Here is a 22,378-nt window from a genome sequence, read left to right as displayed (position 1 = left end):
AGAGTGACACATAAAAAAATCAAAAATCATATACCACAGGATAACATTTTTATGACTAGAAGAAAACAAAAAAATTATGTACATAAATACATATATTTTTATATATAGCAAATTACAGTTTCCTGCACTGAACATTTATCAAATACACAAGTACTGAACAATACTGGATAGGGTGCTTTGTCACACCTTATGGTCTCCTTAAATTCCTGTGAGATTGGAAGACAAGTTTTTATGGAGGATACAACTTGTTCAGTGATGTAAGCTCACACAATAATTAAAAATTAAAGAACAAAAAAACCTTTACTGCAGAAATGACTGATATTTCCAGCACAAGCATCTTTAAAAACAAAGTGAGAATACTCTACTGTTCTTCAAGCACTTGCCCCAACAGAGAATCTGTGCCAGAGATATTTATTCTGTACAACAGCTGGGTGATGAATCTGGGCAACAAATCTAACACTCAGCTTTGTCCACTGGCTTGTCAAAGTCAAGTGGAAAGCTTTGTCCACTGTCTTTCTGACAGGCAGGTCAGTCTATCAGGTACAGAGGAATCACCTTCCAGATCCCCTCAGAAACCACAGCCTTTCTCTTGGACCTGGGCAGCCACTCCCATGACCTTCAGACTGAAAATGAGGCACTGGCTGGTTTTCTGGCCATTACCTTCCCAAGGCTCTAGGAGCTGTGGTTACTATCATCATGGGAGATTTTGAAAGGGGTGATACCAAGCTGTTTTTGAGGACTGTATACAGAGTTATTTTGGTTTTGAAAACAGAAAGCATTCACACCACACTTTTCATTTCACCTGGCCAGAAATGCTAAGCTCAGATTCTTAATGCATAAATAACAATCCTTATTGACAAGGATGATGTAGACTCCATTGGGTTCTTGTGACCCTACCAGAAACTGTCTTCAACGTACTCCAGTTACTAGCTAGGAATAACAATCCCGTTCAGATGTTCTTCAGAGCACACAATACAAATATTTGTGTTATGAAACGCACTTGCTTGTCTTCACAGGTTAATGATGTCTTGAACTTGGGGGATTGTAAATCCAGTCCATTACAATAAGAGTCATACTCACAAGCATGAAGATTATGCCAACTATGAGGAAAATTAGAGCCTGCAATTAGGAAATGAAATTTAATTAATAAAGTGACCTAGTCACCCCTAGTGACTTAGGGGTGGTAGCTTATAGATTGCCCCACTGGATCTGCATTAATGTAATACCCATGGCCTAAGTTTGGCTTATTCTATGTGACTAAAGCCCAAGTAATATTGTACAGGGATACACGAATCAGAGTTAGTCCTGTGAGAATATCAGTCCAAGAGAGATCTGAAAACAAGCCGCTTTGGTACTGTGAACAATAATAAAAAAAATATATAAAAGAAACATCTTTGTTTTTTATTATTAAAAAATGACAAATTTTCAGTCAATGGTTATAGTCTTTGGAATTAAAAACAACTTCAGAGTAAATCTGCTGAATCCTTATTAGACAAACAGGTAAGCCCCTATCTCTTATCTGACAGTCTTTCTGTACATATTCAAGGGATTCAGATGCTTGTAGTCACCCTTTGCTTTAGTGGAGCTCTAGTTTACCATAATCTGTCCACCCTTAACAATACTCAGTCTTTTTAAAATAAAGATGAATATTGTATGTGATCTCAGTGCAAGATGTGAAATTCTAGATGTGCCTAACACATACCAACATGAAGAGTGAACAGAGACACATGAAAAAATATTCACAGTCTCTCTACAGAGAGAGCTCTCTAACAGCTGGAAAAAAACATTGTAGAAATAATTTCATCATAATAAATTACTTTTATACTAGAATTATGTATCAGTCACATGACTTTTGTGAACATATATATATATATGCATATATTCCCATCTGTTTACATTATGTGCCTAAATATATATTTCATCAATAACTTTTCTAATTACATTTTCAAAGAACGTTTCCTCAGTGATAGTTAAATCTGCAGACAGTTATTGATGTTCAGGATGAAAGGCATTGCAGTGGCAGTCCAGCACGACATAGACACATGCTGTGCATAAATGATAGACCTTCATATAAGGTCTATGGATCTGTCACAGAGGAGAGCTCACTATTACTTATTTATCTCTGCAGTGCAATTTCCTTCTTAACCTTGACCTCAAATCTTCCTGTTAATCCACAGCTGGTCTTCTAGCTTGAACCATCAACTTCTTATAGACTGTCTTGGTGCTATTTATGAAAATGCAGGTGTTAACTGGACTTTAGATCGGATTAAGTAAGTCTCTTTTTTCTAGTGGTTTAAGACACACTTTATCCTAAATACTTAGGTGAGAGTCAGGAGCAGTAGGCCTCTAAAGGCTTTGTCTTGAATCCCAGATGAATCCCACTGCCCAACCTGTATTTTGAGTGAGACACTACCATTTAGGAGCAAGTGCCAGATGTTGGAAGTCAATGGTCTGAGTGCTAATGAAGAGCGGAAATCACACAACCTCCTACCCTTTCTTTTGCAATTGTCCCCAGTTCTCTTACCCCAATCTTCTGAGGAGACCTCAGGGGTTCCTTCTTAACAATTCTCAGGTAGAAGGCACCAGGGAGGATGAAAATCAACATCGTAGCAGAAGAGGCCCCTGGAAGAGAGAGCAGAGCTGAGTGCAGCATCATTGACAGAAAAACAGAGTGGTGCACCTGCAAAAGAGAGCCTGTGGAGAGGCAGCTGCCATTCTGAGCCCAGCTGTACAAAGGGCTCTCTCTGTAGACTACATTCGTGGAGAGCTATGGATGTCCAAACACTCATTTGGGTGCTTGGAGCCTGAAGAGACACTTGTTACTGGGAGGGTTTTTTCAAAGTGGTCTGGCTGCCTGTGGTGGAGATGTCTGCACGTCAGCTGAAGCCTGTCTGCTGTCAGGTGAAGCAAGGACAAATGGACATTCCCAGTAGGATGACCCTGGAAAGCAGGTATTGAATAGAGAGTGGATGATCTGTGCCTAAGGAGTGCTGACTCCTCTCTGCTCAGCAGAGTTCAGCATGAAGACCTGGGTATAAAAGGCAGGGAGGAGCAAACCAGCTGCAGAAATCCCATTGAGGTACCTTTCTCAAGGGATCTGCATCCCTGCATCCTCAAGCACTTCAGAGCAAGGAGACTCTTCATGGACGTCTTTGGTCAGAGGCCAAAACTGACCAAAAGAAAGTGGTAGGGAGAGAACTGTTAATGCCAAATGAAATGCGTCACTTTTCTTCTTTTTCTAGCACAATGCTTTGGAAGTCAATACATTTTTTCATGCTATAATAATTGCTTGAAAACCAAAGCTGATTTCCCCCTCCTCCACATGTATTAAATTCCCTTTTGGTCAAAATGGGAATTCCTTACCAGTTTTTATATCGGGATTATTGGATTCCTTGTGCCTCATGCAAAGTAACAACAAGGTTGGGTAGCTTTTACCTTTGTCTGTCAGCTGTTTGGGAATCCTTACGTTCCCTTTAAATTCAATTTGTGTTTATATTTACTGTGCTGTAAGACTCAAACAGAGATTGACTTTCAGTCCATGAATGTAAATATGTTGTAGAAAGGACAATAGAGTCAACAAAAAGTATTTATGAAACCTACCGATAAATCCAAAAATGTCTTTAATAGTTGGGACAAAAATTACAAGCAGATCATTAAAAGCCAAAATTACTGCTGCAATCAGGAAATGTCTTATCCAGCTGAATGGCCTTTTGGGAAACAGCAATGCACTGATAGATGAACGGATCTGCAAGATGAAAGACAACAGGGAAAGTAAAACAACAGTTAATTTATCTTTGCTTTCAGTTAAAAAGAAAATCTATATTAGTTACATCTGTTGTGAGAAATTCTGACTGGAAAAATATGTTTTCAGTCTTTGATTCCCATAATATAGTCTCACTCTGATGTAGGTTTTTGAGAACTGGGTTCACAGTTTAATGCAGAAACTCAAATATTTGCAGTGTAGGAGAAAGTCAAGTAAATAGGGTGTAAAATCAGGGACATGAAATCTGTTCAACTGAAAGATGCTAATATCAGCAAAAAATCCTCAAAGAGCCCCCCCACTATAAGTACTAATCAGCAGGCAAAAAAAAGAGCATGTGTGAAATATGAATTGCTGTACTCCTGAACCTGTTGAAAATCCCACAAGAATTCTGTCATTTACTTTTCTGAGAGATAGAGGAAGCTGTTGTACTTAATCATTAAATATATACATATACATATCTGAAAAGTAAAGCATATTTTTTAATGCCACTTGGAAATTATAACCCTAAAACCAATTGCAGAGGATTCTTTTTTGCTTCACTGACTTTCTCACACATCATGGGTTTTTTTGCTTTCACAATATAAAAGATAGTAAGTAGAAAAAAAGTCAAAAAGCAAATGCATTTGGTAGCTCGAGATGATGTTATTCTCAAGTACCAAAATTAACTTAAAAGTTGGTATTTAGAAATTGAACAAAAATATTTTTACACTCCAAAAAACTCCAAATGCACTCCTGTTTGGTTGTTTTAAAGTAACGTATAATTTCTTTCAGGTGAGTTTGGCAATTAAATAAATATATGGGGCTCTCTCAGTGTAGTACATCACTAGAAAACGCACCATGAGTTTTGTATTTTATGTTTTTCAGGTTGATGTAAACCAATACTAGGAAGAGGGAGGCAAATTTAAAATATTTTGTCCAGTTTTTGAGTTGGTGTAAGATAGGTTTATTACACAAAAAACTCTTCTGCCTGCATTCCTGTGAGCTTACTGTCAGCATATTGAGCATTATTCCTTTTGTGACACAATCCTTAGAAAGAAGTTATCAAACTGAAGTTTTACAGTGACTAATGGTATATAGATCTATATTTAATTTATTTTTCTGGAAATGCAATGACTTTTTTTTTAATAAAAGACTCTGACTACTTTAAGAAAATATAAATGGGATGATTAATTTAAAAAAGTAGTTGATATAGTTATACTGCTTATTTGAAGGAGTAAGATCTTCAGAGATGGCTGTCCTGATAGAATGTGTAAAGCTCTTTGGTATTCTGGTTTACAAGAAAAATACATTTTCTCAGGAGTAATTTTAATGGAAAAATCAGTGTTGTGGTTTCTAGCTGCTAACTATTCAAATATTAAAATGATTATACAGAAATCTAAAAATACAAAATGCTGCACCTGACAGACAGATTTCTTCAATGCCCTTATCTTGTTTTCCCATGAAGACTGATCAATTTGTTAAGACTAATTTAAACATTTATCCACTGGTTTGAACATGATTTTTAAGGCAGAGCACTGGAGCTCTCCAAACTAGAAGGACTGACCACTCAGGGTGCCTTATACCTGTTTTTTCAAAATTTTTTTAATTTAGTTGACAACATTGAGCAGTGATCACTGCTCTTAGGCATTTGTCAGCAAGCCTGGAAACAGTAGCTATGCAGAGTGTGTATTGCACCCAGGAAAAGAGAGCAACAGGACCCCCTGGTTACTCAGATGGGAACACTGTGCTGTGATGCAGCTTGCTGGGAGCCCTCCTGCAGCACGGTGCTGGCCTTGTACGTGCTGTACTCATGAGACACCAGCCTCCCAACACCAGATTATGAGGATCAGCTATTTTCTCCTCTGCTGCCTGGCAGCTCAGGGAAGACATGAGACTCAGTTTTTTACATTCAGGGGCCTGGAGTTCTGCCCACTGGGGGAGATTGATTCCTGAGGAGGGTTAGTCCCTCTGCAGAGCAATTTGTTTAGTTGTGTCTTTCTGTCCCTGCAACTGTGGTTATTGTGTTTTTCCCAGTGAAGAGCACACAGAAGTTCCAAACTTTGCTCGGACAACTGACTGTGCAGCTCTTTTATACTTCTTTTTTTTCTGGCATTTAGTTTCCTCACCTGTCCACAAACTCAAGCCTGTAAAGTGAGCACAGGGCCCTCTGTCCCTGTATTTCAGCAGCCCAGTGTGGGAGTCCTGCACAATGTGTGACCTGAGCTTCATGTGTCTGTCCTAAGTTTGGGTGCTGTAGTAGGTGCCTGTGTCTGTATTAGGAAACCTCATAAGTGGTTTCAGTATATCTCCAAGACTTTGGTACTTGGGACTGCTCTGACAAATAAAGTACAGAAAGACCCAGGGAGACCGACAAGTAATTCCTGATATATTTATAAAGACTGATTTGTTTCAGTCTTTCAAATTTTGCAACCCTAAATGCCTAAGGTCCATACTTGGGTCAAATGAGAAAACAGACCTCTCTAAATAAAAAGCTCAGGCTTACTTTTCTTCAGTGTTAAAATCTGTGCTGATCACATTCAGTCAGTGAATATGGATTACCCTGATTTCAGCTCTGTTACTTACAGGGAAAAGGACAAGGGGCACAGTCAGGGTCACAGCCACCAGCACTGCCAGGCGAACTGACAGCAAAAGAGTGTCAAATGTGTACACTTTAGTGTATGTGTGAAGAAGCTCATCTTCAACTTCTCCTACAAAAAGGAAAGAGAAAGGAGTTAAATCACTTAAGCAGTACCTTGCACATTTAAAAGGGTCTTTATACTGCAGCCAGATAAGAGATAAGATTAACTTTAGTCCAACTGCTGCCATTAGATACAAGTTATGGGCTATACATGAAAAAGGAATTTTCCCACTGTGAACTGTCCATCATTCAGAGATGATGAGGGTAATGCAGCTCTCAGGTGATGCTTTGAACTCTAGCATCTTTAACGTGACTTTGACAAAATCATTAAGTGGATGTACAACCTGAAGTAAAAATAATTTCTGTGATATGAAACAACTCACTGAACTGGTAACAGCTCCTTTTGACCTCCACCCAGATGTCTCAGCTCTCAAGCAGAGCCCTCTTGCCCCAGTGACAGGGAGCAGAGTGTGCTGTATCATTCACTTCTCTGCTGTATGGAGGGACTAACAAGGTAAAAAGAGGTGGCGTTTGCACAAAATGGTGTGCTAATAGTGGGACTACTCTGTTTGCCCATCGGTTACTTTAGCTCATCCAGATTTTTTTTACACTAGAATGATTTGCACCTGTTTTTCAGCATAGATGAAACTGAACTAGTGGCGTCAGAGACAGATTGGATAGCACTTAGTAGTGTCATGTAAAACTGTTGAGCACTGGAGTATTTTTAGTACTCTTGGCCTTTGCCAAGAGTCAAGTTTACGGCAGCTTCTTGTCTGAGTTCACAAAGTCAAGGGAAACAAGACTGGCCCCCCAGCAGGTGCCTTGGAGTCTCTCACAGGTGAGGCCTGACAGTTGGATAAGTCCCACAGTTCACTCAGAAGGTTACACACTGTGTATTATAATTGAATATTGCTTAAACTTGGATTCAGGCCCCCAGAAAATGCATTAATACTTGAGTCTTTGTGATAGAACCAGCCTGCCTGTGTGAAAAAGTGAGGGAAAATTCTGCAGGGAACAGTGTTTTGACCTACCATAGAAGGTAAGATATCCAAAGAGGGCAGCCAGAAGATACATGATAAGCATGCCAGTGATGGAGATGTTTGAGACATTCTGCATCCGCTTTCGGGAGCGACTGAAGAACAAAAGAGAGAGAGTAACAGTCCTATAAACCTCTATTTGTACAAGAAGTGCTCTGAAGGATCTTAACTCTCTGACACACCCTCACCAGACAGAAATTTCATAGCAAATATATTGGTTACATAGAGCTCTTGATGCTTTACAACTCTGTGCAGAGCAGCACAGATTTAGAAAACATGTTGAAATTGCATTTCTATTGCTTTTTCTGTGGCAACATAAAAATGTGCCACATTATTTTGTATATCACTATTTATTAAATGTTAATCTCAAATGGTATACTTTAGGTTAAAAAAATGGAGGGATGAGAATTAAAGGTCTGTTGACAAAATAGACAAGAGTTTTCAGCCAACTCTATGTGAACATACCCTTATATCTACATAGGGCTGTTCTGCAGGTTCAAGAACCCCTTGCAGATCACATCCTTCCTCCATAAATCCTTTGGTTAAAGAAAATCTTCATCTTATAGGACCTGCAAGCATTTTCCCAAGTCATATTAGAATTTCTATGGCTTCTGAGGTTAAACCTACTGAAACAGGAGGTAATGGTTCTTAGCCTCCTTGAGTTTTGCAACACACCCCCCTGTAATGCAATTTTTGCTGTTCAGCAAATGCCTTTTTTTAGCCCTTCCCAGCTATTAACTCTGTGCTGTTTTAAGCAACTATATTGGATTTTTGATATTTGTTAAGCAAAACAGGCTGGGTGAAGAGCCTACCAAAGACACCCAAACCAATGGCATCCCAAGAAACTTTAAGAGTAAGTGCAACTGACACAGACACAGAACACATTTAGGTATTATTAGAAACCAGAATTATCTCAGTGCAACCAAGTTTGCCAGTTTATTTCTGATCATTTGAAGGACTTTCCATATTCCTCCTTTATTGAGTAATATTGATCAATGCAGTGGTTCTCTGTCACCAATATCTGACTATAAGACCAAAGCAAAGCCAAAATCTGCTTACAATGGAAAGCAATAATTCACTATCATGTGGGTGTTCACACACCAGCAATCAATGGATAACAGGTAGAAGATTATCTCTATCTATGGTTAACTGGAAGTATTGGACAAAATTTAAGAACCTTACTCTTTGAGTTCACTGTATATTGGTAGCACCTCAGGGTGGCATACGAAAGCAAATGCCAGGATGGGTATTGCATAGGCAGTCTGTAAAATAAAGTTCCCATTAGTAAGAATGGTCACGGCTGCACCTCTGACTTGGCAGGCAGCAGTTTAGCTGTGGTACAAGTGGTGGAAGACAAGTTCTACAGGATCTCCCTTACCCGTGAGTTGAACACAAAATATTTTGGCTGGCACTTGTCACTGTTGTCGCTGTGTGCTTCGTATTCTACACCGCTTTTCGGGGAGATATCTTTTGGCTCCTCAAGGCTTGGGAAGTGCCCAGCTGTGTTGTCCATCATGAAATTCACACCAGAACTGAGTGACTCATTTGATAACATGACCAGGTGCATTGGCATTGTGCTATTGGTGGCGGTCCAGTTTTCAACCCCGTGGTCCATGATGGGAAGAGGACAGGGTATTTGGGATTTCTTGAAGATCACCTACAAAAAGTAGACAATGTTATCAGAAAAGTTCCTCTATAGGAGATTACACATTTGTGGTATTCCAACAGAAGTATAAGCAGACACTGAGAAGGAGAGGAAGCAAGAAACAAAGTGCTACCAATTCTGCTTCTTATGCAAATATTTGTTGTCAATCTGCCTCTGCTGTTTTCCTGCTTTATTTTTTATTCTCAAGTGGTTTTTTAACTGATTTTTTTTATTCTGACTTCACCTATTGCTGAATAGGTTGTTGATTTGATAAACTTGCAGGGGCTATCCTAACATAAAATTGCCACAGTACAAAGTATAAAAGTATTTAAGGTTTACAGAGTATTTACAAATACAGTGTATTTGTCTGGAGACAATACCAAAACAGTCACCTACCACACTGACAAAGAAAACCATACAGGTCAGTGAAAACCCACTCGTATAACCAAGATAACCTGTGCAGCAAGAAAAACAAAACAAAACAGAACAAAATAGTTCAGTTACATAAAAATTCACAATCCTTAAAGGACTAAGAAATTAGTTTAAGCAGGGCATTAAGCTTACCTAAACTTTTTAGAAGGGAGAGGGGAAGAATAATCACAACTGTTACAAGTATGACGAGGTAGTTCCCATTAAGGTACCATTCTCTAAACAAGAAGAGTAAAAGTAAAAATAATCATCACTGACATCAAAGTGAAAATTTTTCGTCTCAGGTTCAGGCTGGGAAAAGACACCTACCCAGAATTCTCCTCAAGTTTCATAAATGCTCTGATGACTTCAGGAAGTTCATATTTAATAATAAAGAGGTAGCTTGACATTGCTGGAAAAAAACCCAAACAAAACAAAAACCTTTAGAGCACTGAGTTTCCAAAACTGTAGTTCCAAAAAAAGAGAAAAGTTTTTGCTAAAGTAGAGAAATGAGTTCTGATTAAATAACAGTGTGACTAAATAAATAAATCCTTTATTTTGACAGGCTGAGCCATAGTCAATGAAGAGAATGGCTAGTTCCTTGAGGATGGTCAGTCAGGCCACTTTAGCCATCACTGAAGCTTCTTCACTGGCCATGGAGAGATCCCAGGTAATTGTCTTTCACCATACACTGAAGTGTCAGGTAGCTGAAAAAAGTGAGATGAATTCCTCATATCCTTCATTTTTACAATACAGTGTATGCTGTATCTGGCTCATCTCTGATGCCATTTAGCCAGACAGAGGAGAGAATGAAATCACTTGTGTTTTGTAGGAAGAGCATTGGAAGCTAGATAACTTTTGTCTCTTACCTCCAATATTCTGCATTGTGACTGCAATGAAGACACCACACTTCCCAGGCCAGCCAAATGCCTTTGCTCCCAGTTTTTCATATATTAATGATCCTGAAAAAAAACACCAAACAAAATCAAAACAAAAATATGGGCCACTACATTAGTGTTGTGGTTTGAGGGGAAGTGAGTTTTTTGGGATGCTGTGGTCACATCAATGGGTGTTCAGATTTGAATATTGGCACCTGGTGTGGACACTGGGGGACATGGATACGCCTCTGAGAATACAGGGGTTAAAAGCAGAGCATTCCCAGGAAACCTTCTCTTGGGTTCCAGTGGGGAAAGAGTTCGGATCCCTCCGCAGGCCCAGCTGCTGGCTAGGCGGGGACGGGGATGCCGTGCAGCCGGGTGAGGTAGGCCAGGCCTTGGACAGAGGTGGGAGGTGAAGAGGCCCCGAGGATGGAAGGGTGGGAGAAGCACCAGGAGGCATCAGGCAGCTCCTCCCACGACAGAGAGAGGGTACAGCCTGTGCCTGTGACTGTGCTGCCTTGGAACTTGATAAACATATGCCGGCAGCACAGCCGAGAAGGAGAAGGGGTGGGGGGGGTGCAGCAAGAAGGTTTCCGGCCGCTGTGGGAGATCCGGGCAGGCAGAGCCCAAGATTTTAACCCTTTTTTGGACAATGAAAACTTCACAGAACATTAACCTTTCCTAGAAGAGAGATAGAGATGAAATGGAAGAAAAAATGGGCAAATGTGATGAAGGTTCAAGCAAGTGAACGATGTTAGAAGAGTAGAGAAGAATCTTAGGTGGGAAGAGTCGATGGAGTTGCCTTAGCTGGACTTTTCTTGTTATAGCCATGGACAGAACCATGTTTCCTGTGATACAGAGACTGCATCCAGGTTTCCTGTGATACAGAGACTGCATCCAGGGGGAGGCAATGGCTCAGAGCCAAGAGAGTTCAGTGTTGCTACCCCTCGGCCCCAGGAGGTGAAATTTGGGAGGGGTTGGTGTCCCAAAGGTGAGAGCACTGTGCTCTTTTTGGAATGGGACAAGGCATCCTTAAAAGGACAACCCTAGAAGTAGCTCTGGTCCCTGTGCAGTGGTGAGAGCACTGGGCATGGAAGGAAAGGTGTCACGATGGGAAATGTTCCCCGGGTGGTGCCACGAGTGACATGGAAACACATGAGGATTCAACAGTGTTTCCTGGGGAAGCCTATGGCACAAGAATGACTCCTCTCCTCTTGATGAACTGAGAATTGATTATCTAAAGGGTGGTGATGGACTGAGAGTTGGTGTTCTGAGGGATGAATGTATTGGAAATTTGGTGCAGGGAGGAAATGCTTTTGGAAGGTTTTCCTTTTTCCTGTGTGTTCCTTTTTACATATAGTTGTAGTGTAGTTAATAAAGTTTTCTTTTCTTTATTTCTAAGCGGGGGCCTGCTTTGCTTATTCCTGGTCACATCTCACAGCAGACACGAGGGGGAGTGTATTTTCATGGGGGCACTGGCATTGCACCAGCCTCAAACCACGACAATTGGACATACTTGATAAATTGCATTCCAAGGTAAAATACATGCATGCAATACAGATTGTGAATCACGGCCTCCTACCTCCTTCTTTTGATATCTTCAGTAAAAGGTGGACCGAGTAGAGTGACAATATTGCTACGCTGAGCAGCAGAACTCTGCAAGGCAAAGCAGAAATCAGAATCCTAAGCAGGACATCAGAAGCACTCAGTTGATTTGAACATACACCTGCTCATTCTCATGAAGTTCAACACGTCATAAATAGCTTTCAGCAAGTTTGTTCTTTGGTCTCCCAGGCTAAATGCAGAGCTAAGTGTCAATTGTAGCTTCCTTGTGGGTGCAGTTGCACCTTATACACTCTAAGTGCCCCTGAAGGCTTGTTGAAGTCCAGTAAGTGCTAGTTCTGTGCCAGTCCACAAGGACAAAATCTTATATCTTAACAAGATCCCACTAAAGTAAACAGATTTCTATGCAAGAATCTGGTCTTTGGACTCTCACCTGCCCACTGACCTCTCATTTTCAAATCTCTCCTTAATCAGAGCTGTCAAAAAACCCCACAAAAATGAAACCCAAAAGCAAATTGTAACTGGGACAACTTCAATGCTATCTCTTGGTCACTGGTCACTGCTTTTGACTTCTGGCATATCACTGTGTAGTGGAGGTTAGTTGCCTGCTGTGTGAGTACATTAGAAATCTTGCATCATGTTAAAGCATGGCACAACACTGGAAAACCTGCTCTTGGAGCACTGGTAGCTTAGCTTGTAGACTTAGTCTGCCTGAAGATACTGGTACCTGACTTCAGTAATTCTGATTACTGCCATGTTTCTGCCACACAACAGGTGAATCCTATGTGATTTCAGCTATCTGCCTCTTGTAAACGGCTTGTGAAAAATGTAGCTTTGTATGAGATTTTTGGGGCACAGCGCTGTGCACAACATATCTTATTACCTTAACCATCTTGTCATCAGCCTGCCCAAGTGCTGGTGAGGAAGAGAATAACATGACAGAGATAGAAAATATGGAAGCACTTTATCCCATGGCTGAAGAGGAGGTTGTGCCCACATCTCCCACACTCCTGAACACGAGGTTTGGTACAGATATAGGAGACACTGACAGCCAGGTTCATAAATGAGTCTAGGAGCAGACTCAGGCCCTGGGGCTGAGTGATGAACCACCAGACCATCACAATGTCCTCTGAAATTTCCCTCTTCAGGAGAGACAGACAGTGCTACTACCTTGGTGTGGGCAGGGCTGTCTCCTGCTGTGGGCTCATGCAATATGGTAAGGGGGGGATCATGTCTGAGGTGACAGTGCATCCTGCTGACGTGGCACCCTCCTTGATCAGGGCCACCCATACAGCTGCTGTTCAGAGACATGATCTCTGTGTCCTGACACATGAGATGGGGTAAACCAAAGTCCTCCTGGTTGCACTTGCTAAATCATGCTGGGCAGCAGAAATGTTGCTTTTGGAATTTTGTGAGCCTTCTGTTTTCCTTCACCCTGTAGAACACCTTCCAGCATGAAAGCACTTGGGCAACATGAGAAGAGTAAATTACAATGCTGCCAGCATCATCTCAATTACAATTCATGTCCAGCAGTTTCCATTTAGTAGATGGGATTTTTCTGTCCCACTAACACTAACATCACGGAATGTGAAAACAGAGGAACTTCAAGCAATTGGATAACTGCTGTAGGGGTAACAGTATCTACACACAGGTTCATATTTCTAAATAAAAATCCTTCCTTTACCAAAAGGGAGAATGTTCTCATTCAGAAAATATGGAAATAGCATAGCAAAGAAAGTGAGCTGTGGGGGGAGGTTTTTGCTTTAGCATTACTCCCTACTTTAGCACTGACAACAGAGCTAAGATCATTAGGCTTGTATCAGAATTTTTCGCCACCTATCAGTATGATCAGAGTTTCAAATAAAGATATTATAAAGATAATATTTTTCCCTGTTAGCAAGGCTTAACATATCACAGTTTTCTTTCCAGTGATAATTTATGAGCATACCAGTTAGTACAAGTGCTCAGAGAAAGTGGAGGAGAAAAACATCCTACATTTTTCTGACTCTGACAAAATGTCAGTTTTAGAACTGGCTTCCAATTTTTGCTCTGCACATACTATATCTAAACCAGTTGGGTGCAGGTGTTATGAAGTGCTTATACAGAACAGCATTTGAATCTACAGCTAATTTTCAGTTAAAAATTATATTGGCAAAACAGGAGATGTTTCTTAGCAACTGTAAGCTACATGTAAAATTTTAAATGCTGTTGCTGTTATAGTTACACAGTCCCCACAAGCAAGATGCTCTATAAAAACATGCTAGATTTCAGTAATGTCAAAAATGGCTAATTGTCACACAGTAATATCATGGTTTATTCCAGTCTCATGAGAGGCTAAAATTAAGGCTTCAAGCTAAAATTAAAATCAATAATTAAAAAAAAATATTTTTGATAGAATTCATCTCATTAAAAGGAGCCAGATGTTAACCATGGATTAAAAAACTTCCCGTGGCTATATGTTACTGTCTATCGAAACCCATTCTGTGTAGATACTGTTTGTCAGGCACAGATCAATGCTGTCCTTTGTGCACATTGGGTACAGACAGACTTGGAGCAGCAACATTAGATCTGTGAATGCCTTTGCACTCAAAGCATGTTGACATTTCAGATGATATCGAATGCTCTTCTTCCATTTCTACATAGTGATTAGATGATTGGGGTGATGCAAACATATTTGTGGGTGATTTAATTTCCTTGTTAGATTCCCATAGTAAACTGGCAAGATCGATCTTGTTATTTTAGGACCAGCATGCTGTTTTTCCTTCTGTTTTTTGACTGTGCAGTATCAATTCACAGTCATGTTTCTAATACAAAGGAGGTCTAAAATTTCGGCAGTGAATTTTCAGCAGTGGATGGTTCTATGTGGTGGAGCTTAAATGCTCTCATTACAGAGGATCTTACAAGAATCTTCAGCTAACAAACCAAGCTTAACATACCACTGTAATAATAAAAACTTCAGCTCCAGCCCCCTGCTTATATTCTATTTGCTTATTTTTCTACGTACTTACATGAAAAGGATAATTCCTGTGTTTGCCATGGCATAGGAGAGCCCTAAGATGCCACTGCCCATAATGGCATTGCTGAGGTTGAACGAGGACATTCCAAAGGAAGTTCTACCCCTGTGCTGTTGGGTGCAAGAACAGAAAATGGCAATTCATTTGCATTTTACTGAGCATGACTAGCTAATTATCCTCATTGCTGGTGTTCCCTATGCTCCTCCCTTGATGCCTAGAGGTGGAGCTTTTTCAAGGTTCCCAGGCCCAGAGGCACTTGCCACCAAAAGGAGTCTATCCCAAAGACAGCTGTGCTGGTAGTGTTTTCCTCTTCCCACTCTTTCATTGTCTCAGTCAGGAGGAGGTTTGCATTCCTGACGGGTGATTTAGGTGACACAGTTACACTGGCTATGCTGGCCAGCCTCCATGGAAACACATGCTCTTATCAAACAGGTTTCCCAATAACCAATTTTTAAGTATTCAGATTTTTAAAAAAATGAGTACAACAGATTATTGAATTTGTGTCCAAGTAAAATGCACTTTTTTTTGGGGGAACTAAAAAGGTGTCTGGGGGGAAGAAAGAAAGGAGTGCTGTGTGCCTAGGGCTGGAAGCAGAAGAATGGAAGAGGGCAAAACCTAGGAGAGAGGGGATGGTGTGTGAATGAGTTACAACAGATACCAAGTGGAAAAGAAAAAGGGAACATGGCTCTTAATTTTGGTTTACAATTACAAACAATATTTTTGATGTTAGATGATCATTCATTAATAAAATCTGTAACACCACTGATAAAATAATGCCTTTCATTTAATCAAATTCACTAACAATTGAGTAACATTAAATCCTAGCAGAGAGGTACCCACATGCACGCCCCAGGAGCTGGTGCTGTGCTTCCACTTGCATGTGGAGCTGTCTAGGGAGTTGGACGTGTGCTGACCATGTAGAGCTCAGCATCATAAAGCCAAAACAATAAGGTTCTTTCTCTAAAGCAGTGCAGCTGAATGTAGATTCATTTACACAGATGCTGGAAACTAGAAATACAAGCATGTATCCACTAAGGCACAGATCTATGTGGCTATAGGAACAGCAAAGTCCTTCTGAGCGCAATGTCCTGTCAGGAAAATGGGTGCAATGCCCCACTGTCTGCACATCTCAGCTGAGATTACATGGAGATGTTACTGAAGCTCAAGTGTGATCTAAGGAATTTTTCTGATTACTTGTGTAGGAAAGATTGAATTTTACTTGTAAGATAACAGAAAAGGTTTGCTGCACTAACTGTTAGAAAATGTGTTTATTCTTTGAAAGTCAAGATTTTGCTGGCCAGCTCCAGAGTAATTTTGCTTACTGACACTTTAAGAAAAAAAATCAGGTCAATAAGATCTACTTTGTAAGCATTCATTCATTCATTAAAAAAGAATAAATCTTACATATTCTTCATCATAGTCCTCCAATTTCTTTTTATCCAGATATCCATTTGTAAGGAACTTCTGACTTTCTGCATCATCACTAGCAAAGGGACTGAACATAAAGAAAAATAAGAAAATATTAGATAAAGCTTATGATACACATTTTATTTGAGTGGTGCTTTTTGTCATCACTGGAAAATTTCCTTTGGCATTGCTCTGAATATTTAAAAATCCAGCAAAAAAAAGGTCTGTTCTCCTGTAAAGTTCTCATATCCAATAGCATATTTTGTAGATCTTTGCTTTGATTTGGAATTTAGTTTTAGACCCAGTAATCTTTGAATTACACTTGATTGCAGATCCATACTGTCAGTAACACGCTGAAGCTGAGCACATGCTTCACATCTGGGGAACAAAGACCCTTGTTGGAGATACGTGCTGGAGGCAGCAGTGACCTGAGAGCAACAGACTGATGGCTGGTTTTGAGATGTCTTTTTCCAGCCACACAGGTGCTAGTGCTGTGGTGGGTTCTGCTGGAATGTCTGAGGGCAGGCTGTCCCTGTTGCCCTCCATTCCTTGCCCTGGGAAACACTCCCCCTCAATGTGCTCAGGCTGAACTTCTCTGAGAGTGTATTAAATTACATATGTACCATCCGACTGGAGTAGTTGGAAATTGCCAAGGGTTAATCTGTGTTGGGAGCCTGATGATATCAGTCCAGGTGGAGGCAGGCAAGGGGGGACCTGGGCTGCCTTGCTGTTCTGGGCACACTGTCCTCCAGAGCACAGAGCAAGGAGGGTCAGTGCTGTGGGGAAACTTCCCAGATGCCATTAGTGAAGATTATTTATCGATTACTGCTTTCTAGCCTTAACAGAACAGAGAAATGCCTACCTGCTAATTGCAGCCTTTTCTGAATCAGCCGGCTCTCTGTAGTTGTCTTCGAGGCTTTCCCCACTGTTGCTCTGATCGTCAGGTTCGATGTTGACTTTTTGCAGCTCCATGCGATCCATTAGAGCGGTCAGCGCTTTCCAGCACACACTCGCTTCTTCAGGGTAAACAGCACTGTGCCGTCTGCTTGTGAGTCCTCTCTGTCATGCAGGGACTGCCAGAACACTCTGTTCTGCAAACAAAACACAACAGAACTCAATAGAGTTTTCTTCAAATTAGATAAACCAGTGTGAATTGTTTGGTTTGTGCTTGATCTTTGTAGTAGCATTAAGAGGGGAAACTGTTGCAGACTGGGAAAATTCTGGGCAAGCATAAAAGTCTCTTTATATGCCAGCACTTGGTTCTCCTGTCTCCCTTCAAATGGTAAAGGGTGCAGAGGCCAACTGATGCACAGTGGATATCCAGCATCTGGAAAAAATACAAAGCCAGCAGAAAAAAATTTCCTGAACTGTTGCTTTGGACTTTCTAGGGGAGGGTGATGCAGAAACGTTTTCTGATAAAAACAGGAGTATAGCAGTATTTAGGCTATCCCATTTGTTGCAAGATTAATGTTGTCACAGGTTTAAATGTTTCGTAGATTTGTCCCTTTCACGGGGATCTGACAGAGGTGAGCATCTGTGTATGACCATTTTTTGGTTATTAGGAGGTGCAATTCTGATAGGCCAGTTTCTAAGGGGACTGGTGTTTAATTCTTGCTTAACCCATCGCTGGAAGCTCTGTCTCACACAGGATTATTACATGGGTATTAGACTGATTATCTTTACCCCACGAGAAAAATTCTTGCCTTTTAAAAATCATATGAATAAATGCTCAACTCTTTATTTATTGTATGGACCAAATGAAATTTTATGACCCAAATTTACAAAGAGAATTTCACCTCTGGGATTTCAGCAGCTGTGTGCTACAGACTCATCTGTAGATACGCATGTGAATTCATTTGTTGATTATCAGATTCAAGAGGAAAACACTGTTCAAGAAATGCTGCAGTTCTGCAATCCTTCTCCCTTGATGCATTCTGTATTTCCATTCCACAGCTGAGGGGACACCAGTGAAGGCAGCGAGCAGAGATCAGACAGCACACACCTGGGGCCACAGCTGCAGTTCCCTGGGCCTTTACCTGCTGCCTTGCAATCAGGCACGCTGGCCAGATTGATGACAATTTTCATAAATATGACATGCCAAATGCAGCTCAGCATTTCATAATAATATCAGAAAATATTGCAACAAATAATTTTCTAAGTCTGGCTCTTTGCAACATTTAATCTGCAATTATTTAATAGCCTCTCTCTCTCTCTTTGCATTTATGTGTGTATAGGTCCAGCTCAAAGACCAGCCCTTTGCTGTCCTCTGATACTGATCATATGCTGTTCTTAGGAACATCTACAAGCATATCTGTAGTGGCAGGATGTTGGAGTGCATGTATTTAAAATGCACATATAAACTTTAAATACCAATCCTGGAGGTTAAAGCTGACTCCAGGCCAGAAATTAATGTCAAATTCCTTGCTTCTTACTAAAAGCATTCACCCAGACCAGACAACTGAAAAGGAGAAGCAATATCACAGTGCATTAGGAAATTTCCTACCAGAGAGAGCGGCTGGCTCTAATTCTTTCTGCTGCCTCACGGAGTGTTTGTATGTGTGGGGGGATGAGTGACTCAGGCATCAGGGCAGAGCTGCTGGCACTCACATTTCAATGCCTGGGGGACTCTGCTTGCTTAGGATATTAATAACTCCATGAGATAAAACCCAGTAACACTCTCCTCACCCCTCCACCCCCAACAGAGCCCTGACAACTGTGGTTTCATTCACAGAACTGTCTTCAAACACAGACACTGCCCTGTCTGAGAAAGAGAGTTTTTCCAATTCTTGATGCTTATTTTTAATCTGTGGTGTAGAAGTCAGGCAAACAAATCTATCTGTGTTCATCCCTGTTCTGGTAAAGGGTAAAACCTCCTCTGTGTGCACTGCCTAACTTTTGTTGGAAAAATATCTTTTCCAGAAGTGGCAGTCCAAAAAATACAGATCTTCAAAGAGATGGGAAACGGAGGAAAAGTAAGCAAAAAAGTTGCCAGGAGTTAAGCTGCACAAAGATTAGGCTGAAGATGAAAGCCTGTGCAGCACAGCAAACAATATGGAAAAATTGACTGAAAATACATGTTACAGCATAAGAATCATCTGGACATTGCCCTGTCAAACATTTACACAAGTTGTCTGATTTATGGACGTCATCTCAAGAGGCTGTGTAATCACTGCATAAAGCAATGATTTTCTATTTTATTTTATTTTTTTAATCTTTGAATTCCTAAAAGTCTTCTGGTGAAAGCACAAACATTCAGTTGGCAAAATTACGTCTATTGAGAACCTGCTTTCTTGCAGTTGTAATTTTTTAGGGAGACGTTGGTAGAACTCCAGAGGTTTATGAACCATGAGCAGAAAACCATTGGCATAAATATGGGGAGAATGAGACCCATGAAACAGGACTGCTATTAGATCTGAATATTGCAAACACTAATAACTGTGATTATGACCAATGGTGCCTTTGAACTTCAGTAAAACTTGGCAGGGCTGGTCCTTAGTTGGTGGCAATCCCTATCTTCAGTTCCTAGCACTGCAGATAGTGAGGGCTTTGGGAGATGCGCAGGCACTGGTAGCATGTTCTCCCCACAAGTAACAGAGAAGCGCCAGAGCTGTCACTGCTTCACCTGAGGGAGACATGGGGTGACCCTGTACCTCTGGAGGTGTTACTCAGCCTGCAAGATATTTGGATAAAGGGGATGCACTGACATTGGGCTCTCAGTTGCACTCCTTCAGGGGTTTGTGCTGGTGGATTGCTGCTCCTGGGGAGACAGCCAGGAACCAGGGCAGGGATGGTGTGAAAGCACAGCCATCAAGGTTGGGCAGGCCTGGGCCCTGCCAGAAGCTTTGCCTGCAATATTGGAGGAAAAACACCAAAGTTCTCCTGCTTTAGCTGCCCTGGGATTTAATGCTTTCTGCTTCAGAGCTATGATTTTTGTGCCTAAACATACAAGAGAAATCTCTTAGATTTCCAGTGTTCCTCAAACTTGCCCTCAATACAATCATGTTTTTGCTGCCTCTTGTAGCATTTGGCTGAACAGAAAAGATTTTTCTTAAAGTATGGTATTAAAATGGAAATACTCATTGCAGAAGAAATTTACCTATTATTAGAGAACAGTTATTTATCTCTATAAAACTAATTTTCCTCTTCAAGTATAGGGTACTGCTCTGCATCATTTATTAAGTAATGGTTTCCAGCAATGATTTGGAAAATTATGAAATTTTTGGCATCTGATTTCACAAGGTTATTGATTTCTGTCCAGTCTGCAGTTAGAACATTAGGCGAATGGACAACCACTGGGCAAATAATGCTGGGTCACAGATATGACTAACACTTTCATGGGTTTTGCAATATCAATATTTGTAATCTCTGCCATGGTATCCAATGTTGCAGATTTTGCCAGATTCTTCGTCTTCATGACAGTGACTTTATAAGGTTATTGTCTATGTGGCTATTTCAAAATGAAATAAGTGTTGCAGCTGTCAAATAAATAATTAAAATGTAAAGCCCCCTTTCCCAAATTAATTTGTTCAGAGAAATATTAGCCAAGTAACTCATGAGCCTGGATAAAATTTCTCAGAAGATAGCCAAGGGCTGCAAAGGCAAGCAATCATTCATTTCTTAATTGACTGGGAAATTTTGAATACTTTTGCTGTTCTGTGGTTGCTTAGGTTTTGATTTTCTGTACAAAAGAGAAGTCTAAATCTCATTCCTGAAGAAATATCAAAGATATTTGCCAGTACAAATTAATATGTCAGTAAATCTTAAGGAGCCTATCCTTCATATTGAGCTTATATTTAGAGATTAATTAAATTTATAATTCCCAATTTCTGAAGATATGGCCAGTGTCTAAAATACATTGATAAAATTTTATAAAGAAAAGAAGTTTACCTCTGAGTTAAGCGGGTTCCTTTCCTCACTTGCTAGACAGGTTATATCTTTTGGGAATTGCACCTGTAAGAAAAAGTTTACTCATATGCAACCTAGAGCAGTTGAACAGTGATTTAAAGACAAATGGGAGTGTATGGGATGAACCAATCACCAGCTGCTACACCCAACAACTCCCTTTGACAAACTTGCGTCAGCTCTTAAAAAAAAAAAAAGGGGAAAAAAAGAAGAAAGGTAAATCAGTTTATTGGAGCACACTGAGGGCAAACATCTCAGTTACCAGAGCTATTTGCTCTCTGAGCTGAGCCCTATTTCAAAATGCTTCTCCCCAGAACACACCACCCAAGCTTGATCACACTCTCATTTGACAGTCTGGATTTTTGAATAATGTGCATGCATTAATCTTGCAGTAGCACAATAATAGAGAGCCTGGAAAATAAGTTCTGGAAGAAATACCTGTTTGCTCCCAAACTGTTCTTATCTCTGTGACAACAGAGCTACATCTTGCACTGCCTGTCTGGACCTGGTCTGAAGTGTGTGCTTTCAAAGGGGCTGTTTGATCTGTGCCTTGGTTTCCCAGTTGAAATATTTAGTGTCATGTCAGCTGAGGAAATATATGTCCAGTGACAAATGTTATTCCTTTGATGGCAATATAGGCCTGTGGAGAAGTATTTAATTATCTCTGATTTGTCTGTAATACTGCAGAATTTACTGTAGAATTTTATCCAATTACATAATGACCATAATTAAACCCCACATTTAAACCCCCAGCCCTCCCACCCATGTAGGCTTTGTGATTAAAGCCCTCAGACTGGCCTGACTGTGAAGGCAGGAGGGCAAGTGAGGGGATGTAGTTTTTAATTCTTAGAGTTTCCTGTGGAGCACTCAGACTGCTTTAGCTCAGGCTGGGTGACAACCTGTGGGAGCCCAACCCTGCTTCATTGTGACCAGGCCTTCTGCTTGTTTGCTGCCAGAACCGGCCATGCTGTGCTGGTTTCAGAGTTCCCCCCCAAAAAGAAATCTGAGTTCCAATATAGACTCAGACAAATGGTTTAACAAAAATAAGCTCTGTCTCCCTCAGTTGTGCATTCCCGTGAAAAGACAACTGATTGTAAGGCCAGTCATGCCACATGATGCCAAAAGTAGAGCAATCAAAAGATTA

At 40.6% G+C, this 22,378-nt stretch overlaps 1 protein-coding gene across 1 annotated transcript; it reads right to left on the bottom strand.

The window, feature by feature from the left end:
• Positions 1 to 1,017: 1,017 nt before the first annotated feature.
• On the bottom strand, positions 1,018 to 21,308 carry SLC38A4 (solute carrier family 38 member 4). Its single transcript, XM_058022772.1, has 16 exons — positions 21,220 to 21,308; positions 17,195 to 17,423; positions 16,330 to 16,420; positions 14,920 to 15,035; positions 11,931 to 12,004; positions 10,340 to 10,432; positions 9,801 to 9,882; positions 9,627 to 9,709; positions 9,459 to 9,517; positions 8,796 to 9,074; positions 8,600 to 8,679; positions 7,412 to 7,512; positions 6,326 to 6,450; positions 3,601 to 3,745; positions 2,525 to 2,622; positions 1,018 to 1,119 (listed from the first exon to the last, which is right to left on the bottom strand). The coding sequence occupies exons 2-16, from the start codon at positions 17,311 to 17,313 to the stop codon at positions 1,018 to 1,020; spliced, it is 1,647 nt and encodes a 548-aa protein (XP_057878755.1). The 5' UTR covers positions 17,314 to 17,423; positions 21,220 to 21,308.
• Between the last annotated feature and the right edge of the window lie 1,070 nt (positions 21,309 to 22,378).

Source organism: Melospiza georgiana, chromosome 4 (assembly GCF_028018845.1).
Source record: "Melospiza georgiana isolate bMelGeo1 chromosome 4, bMelGeo1.pri, whole genome shotgun sequence".
Taxonomy (NCBI): Eukaryota; Metazoa; Chordata; class Aves; order Passeriformes; family Passerellidae; genus Melospiza; species Melospiza georgiana.
The sequence above is the reverse complement of the archived record's forward strand: the minus strand, read 5'-3'. Positions and strand labels throughout refer to the sequence as shown.

Coding starts and splice junctions, on each gene's coding strand:
- SLC38A4 (XM_058022772.1), bottom strand. CDS start 17,313: ATGGATCGCATGGAGCTGCAAAAAGTCAACATCGAACCTGACGATCAG. Junction 10,433..11,930: donor GAAGATATCAAAAGAAGGAG/GTAGGAGGCCGT, acceptor GTTTTTTTTCAG/GATCATTAATATATGAAAAA. Junction 2,623..3,600: donor AGACATTTTTGGATTTATCG/GTAGGTTTCATA, acceptor TCTCTCTTCCAG/GGGCCTCTTCTGCTACGATG.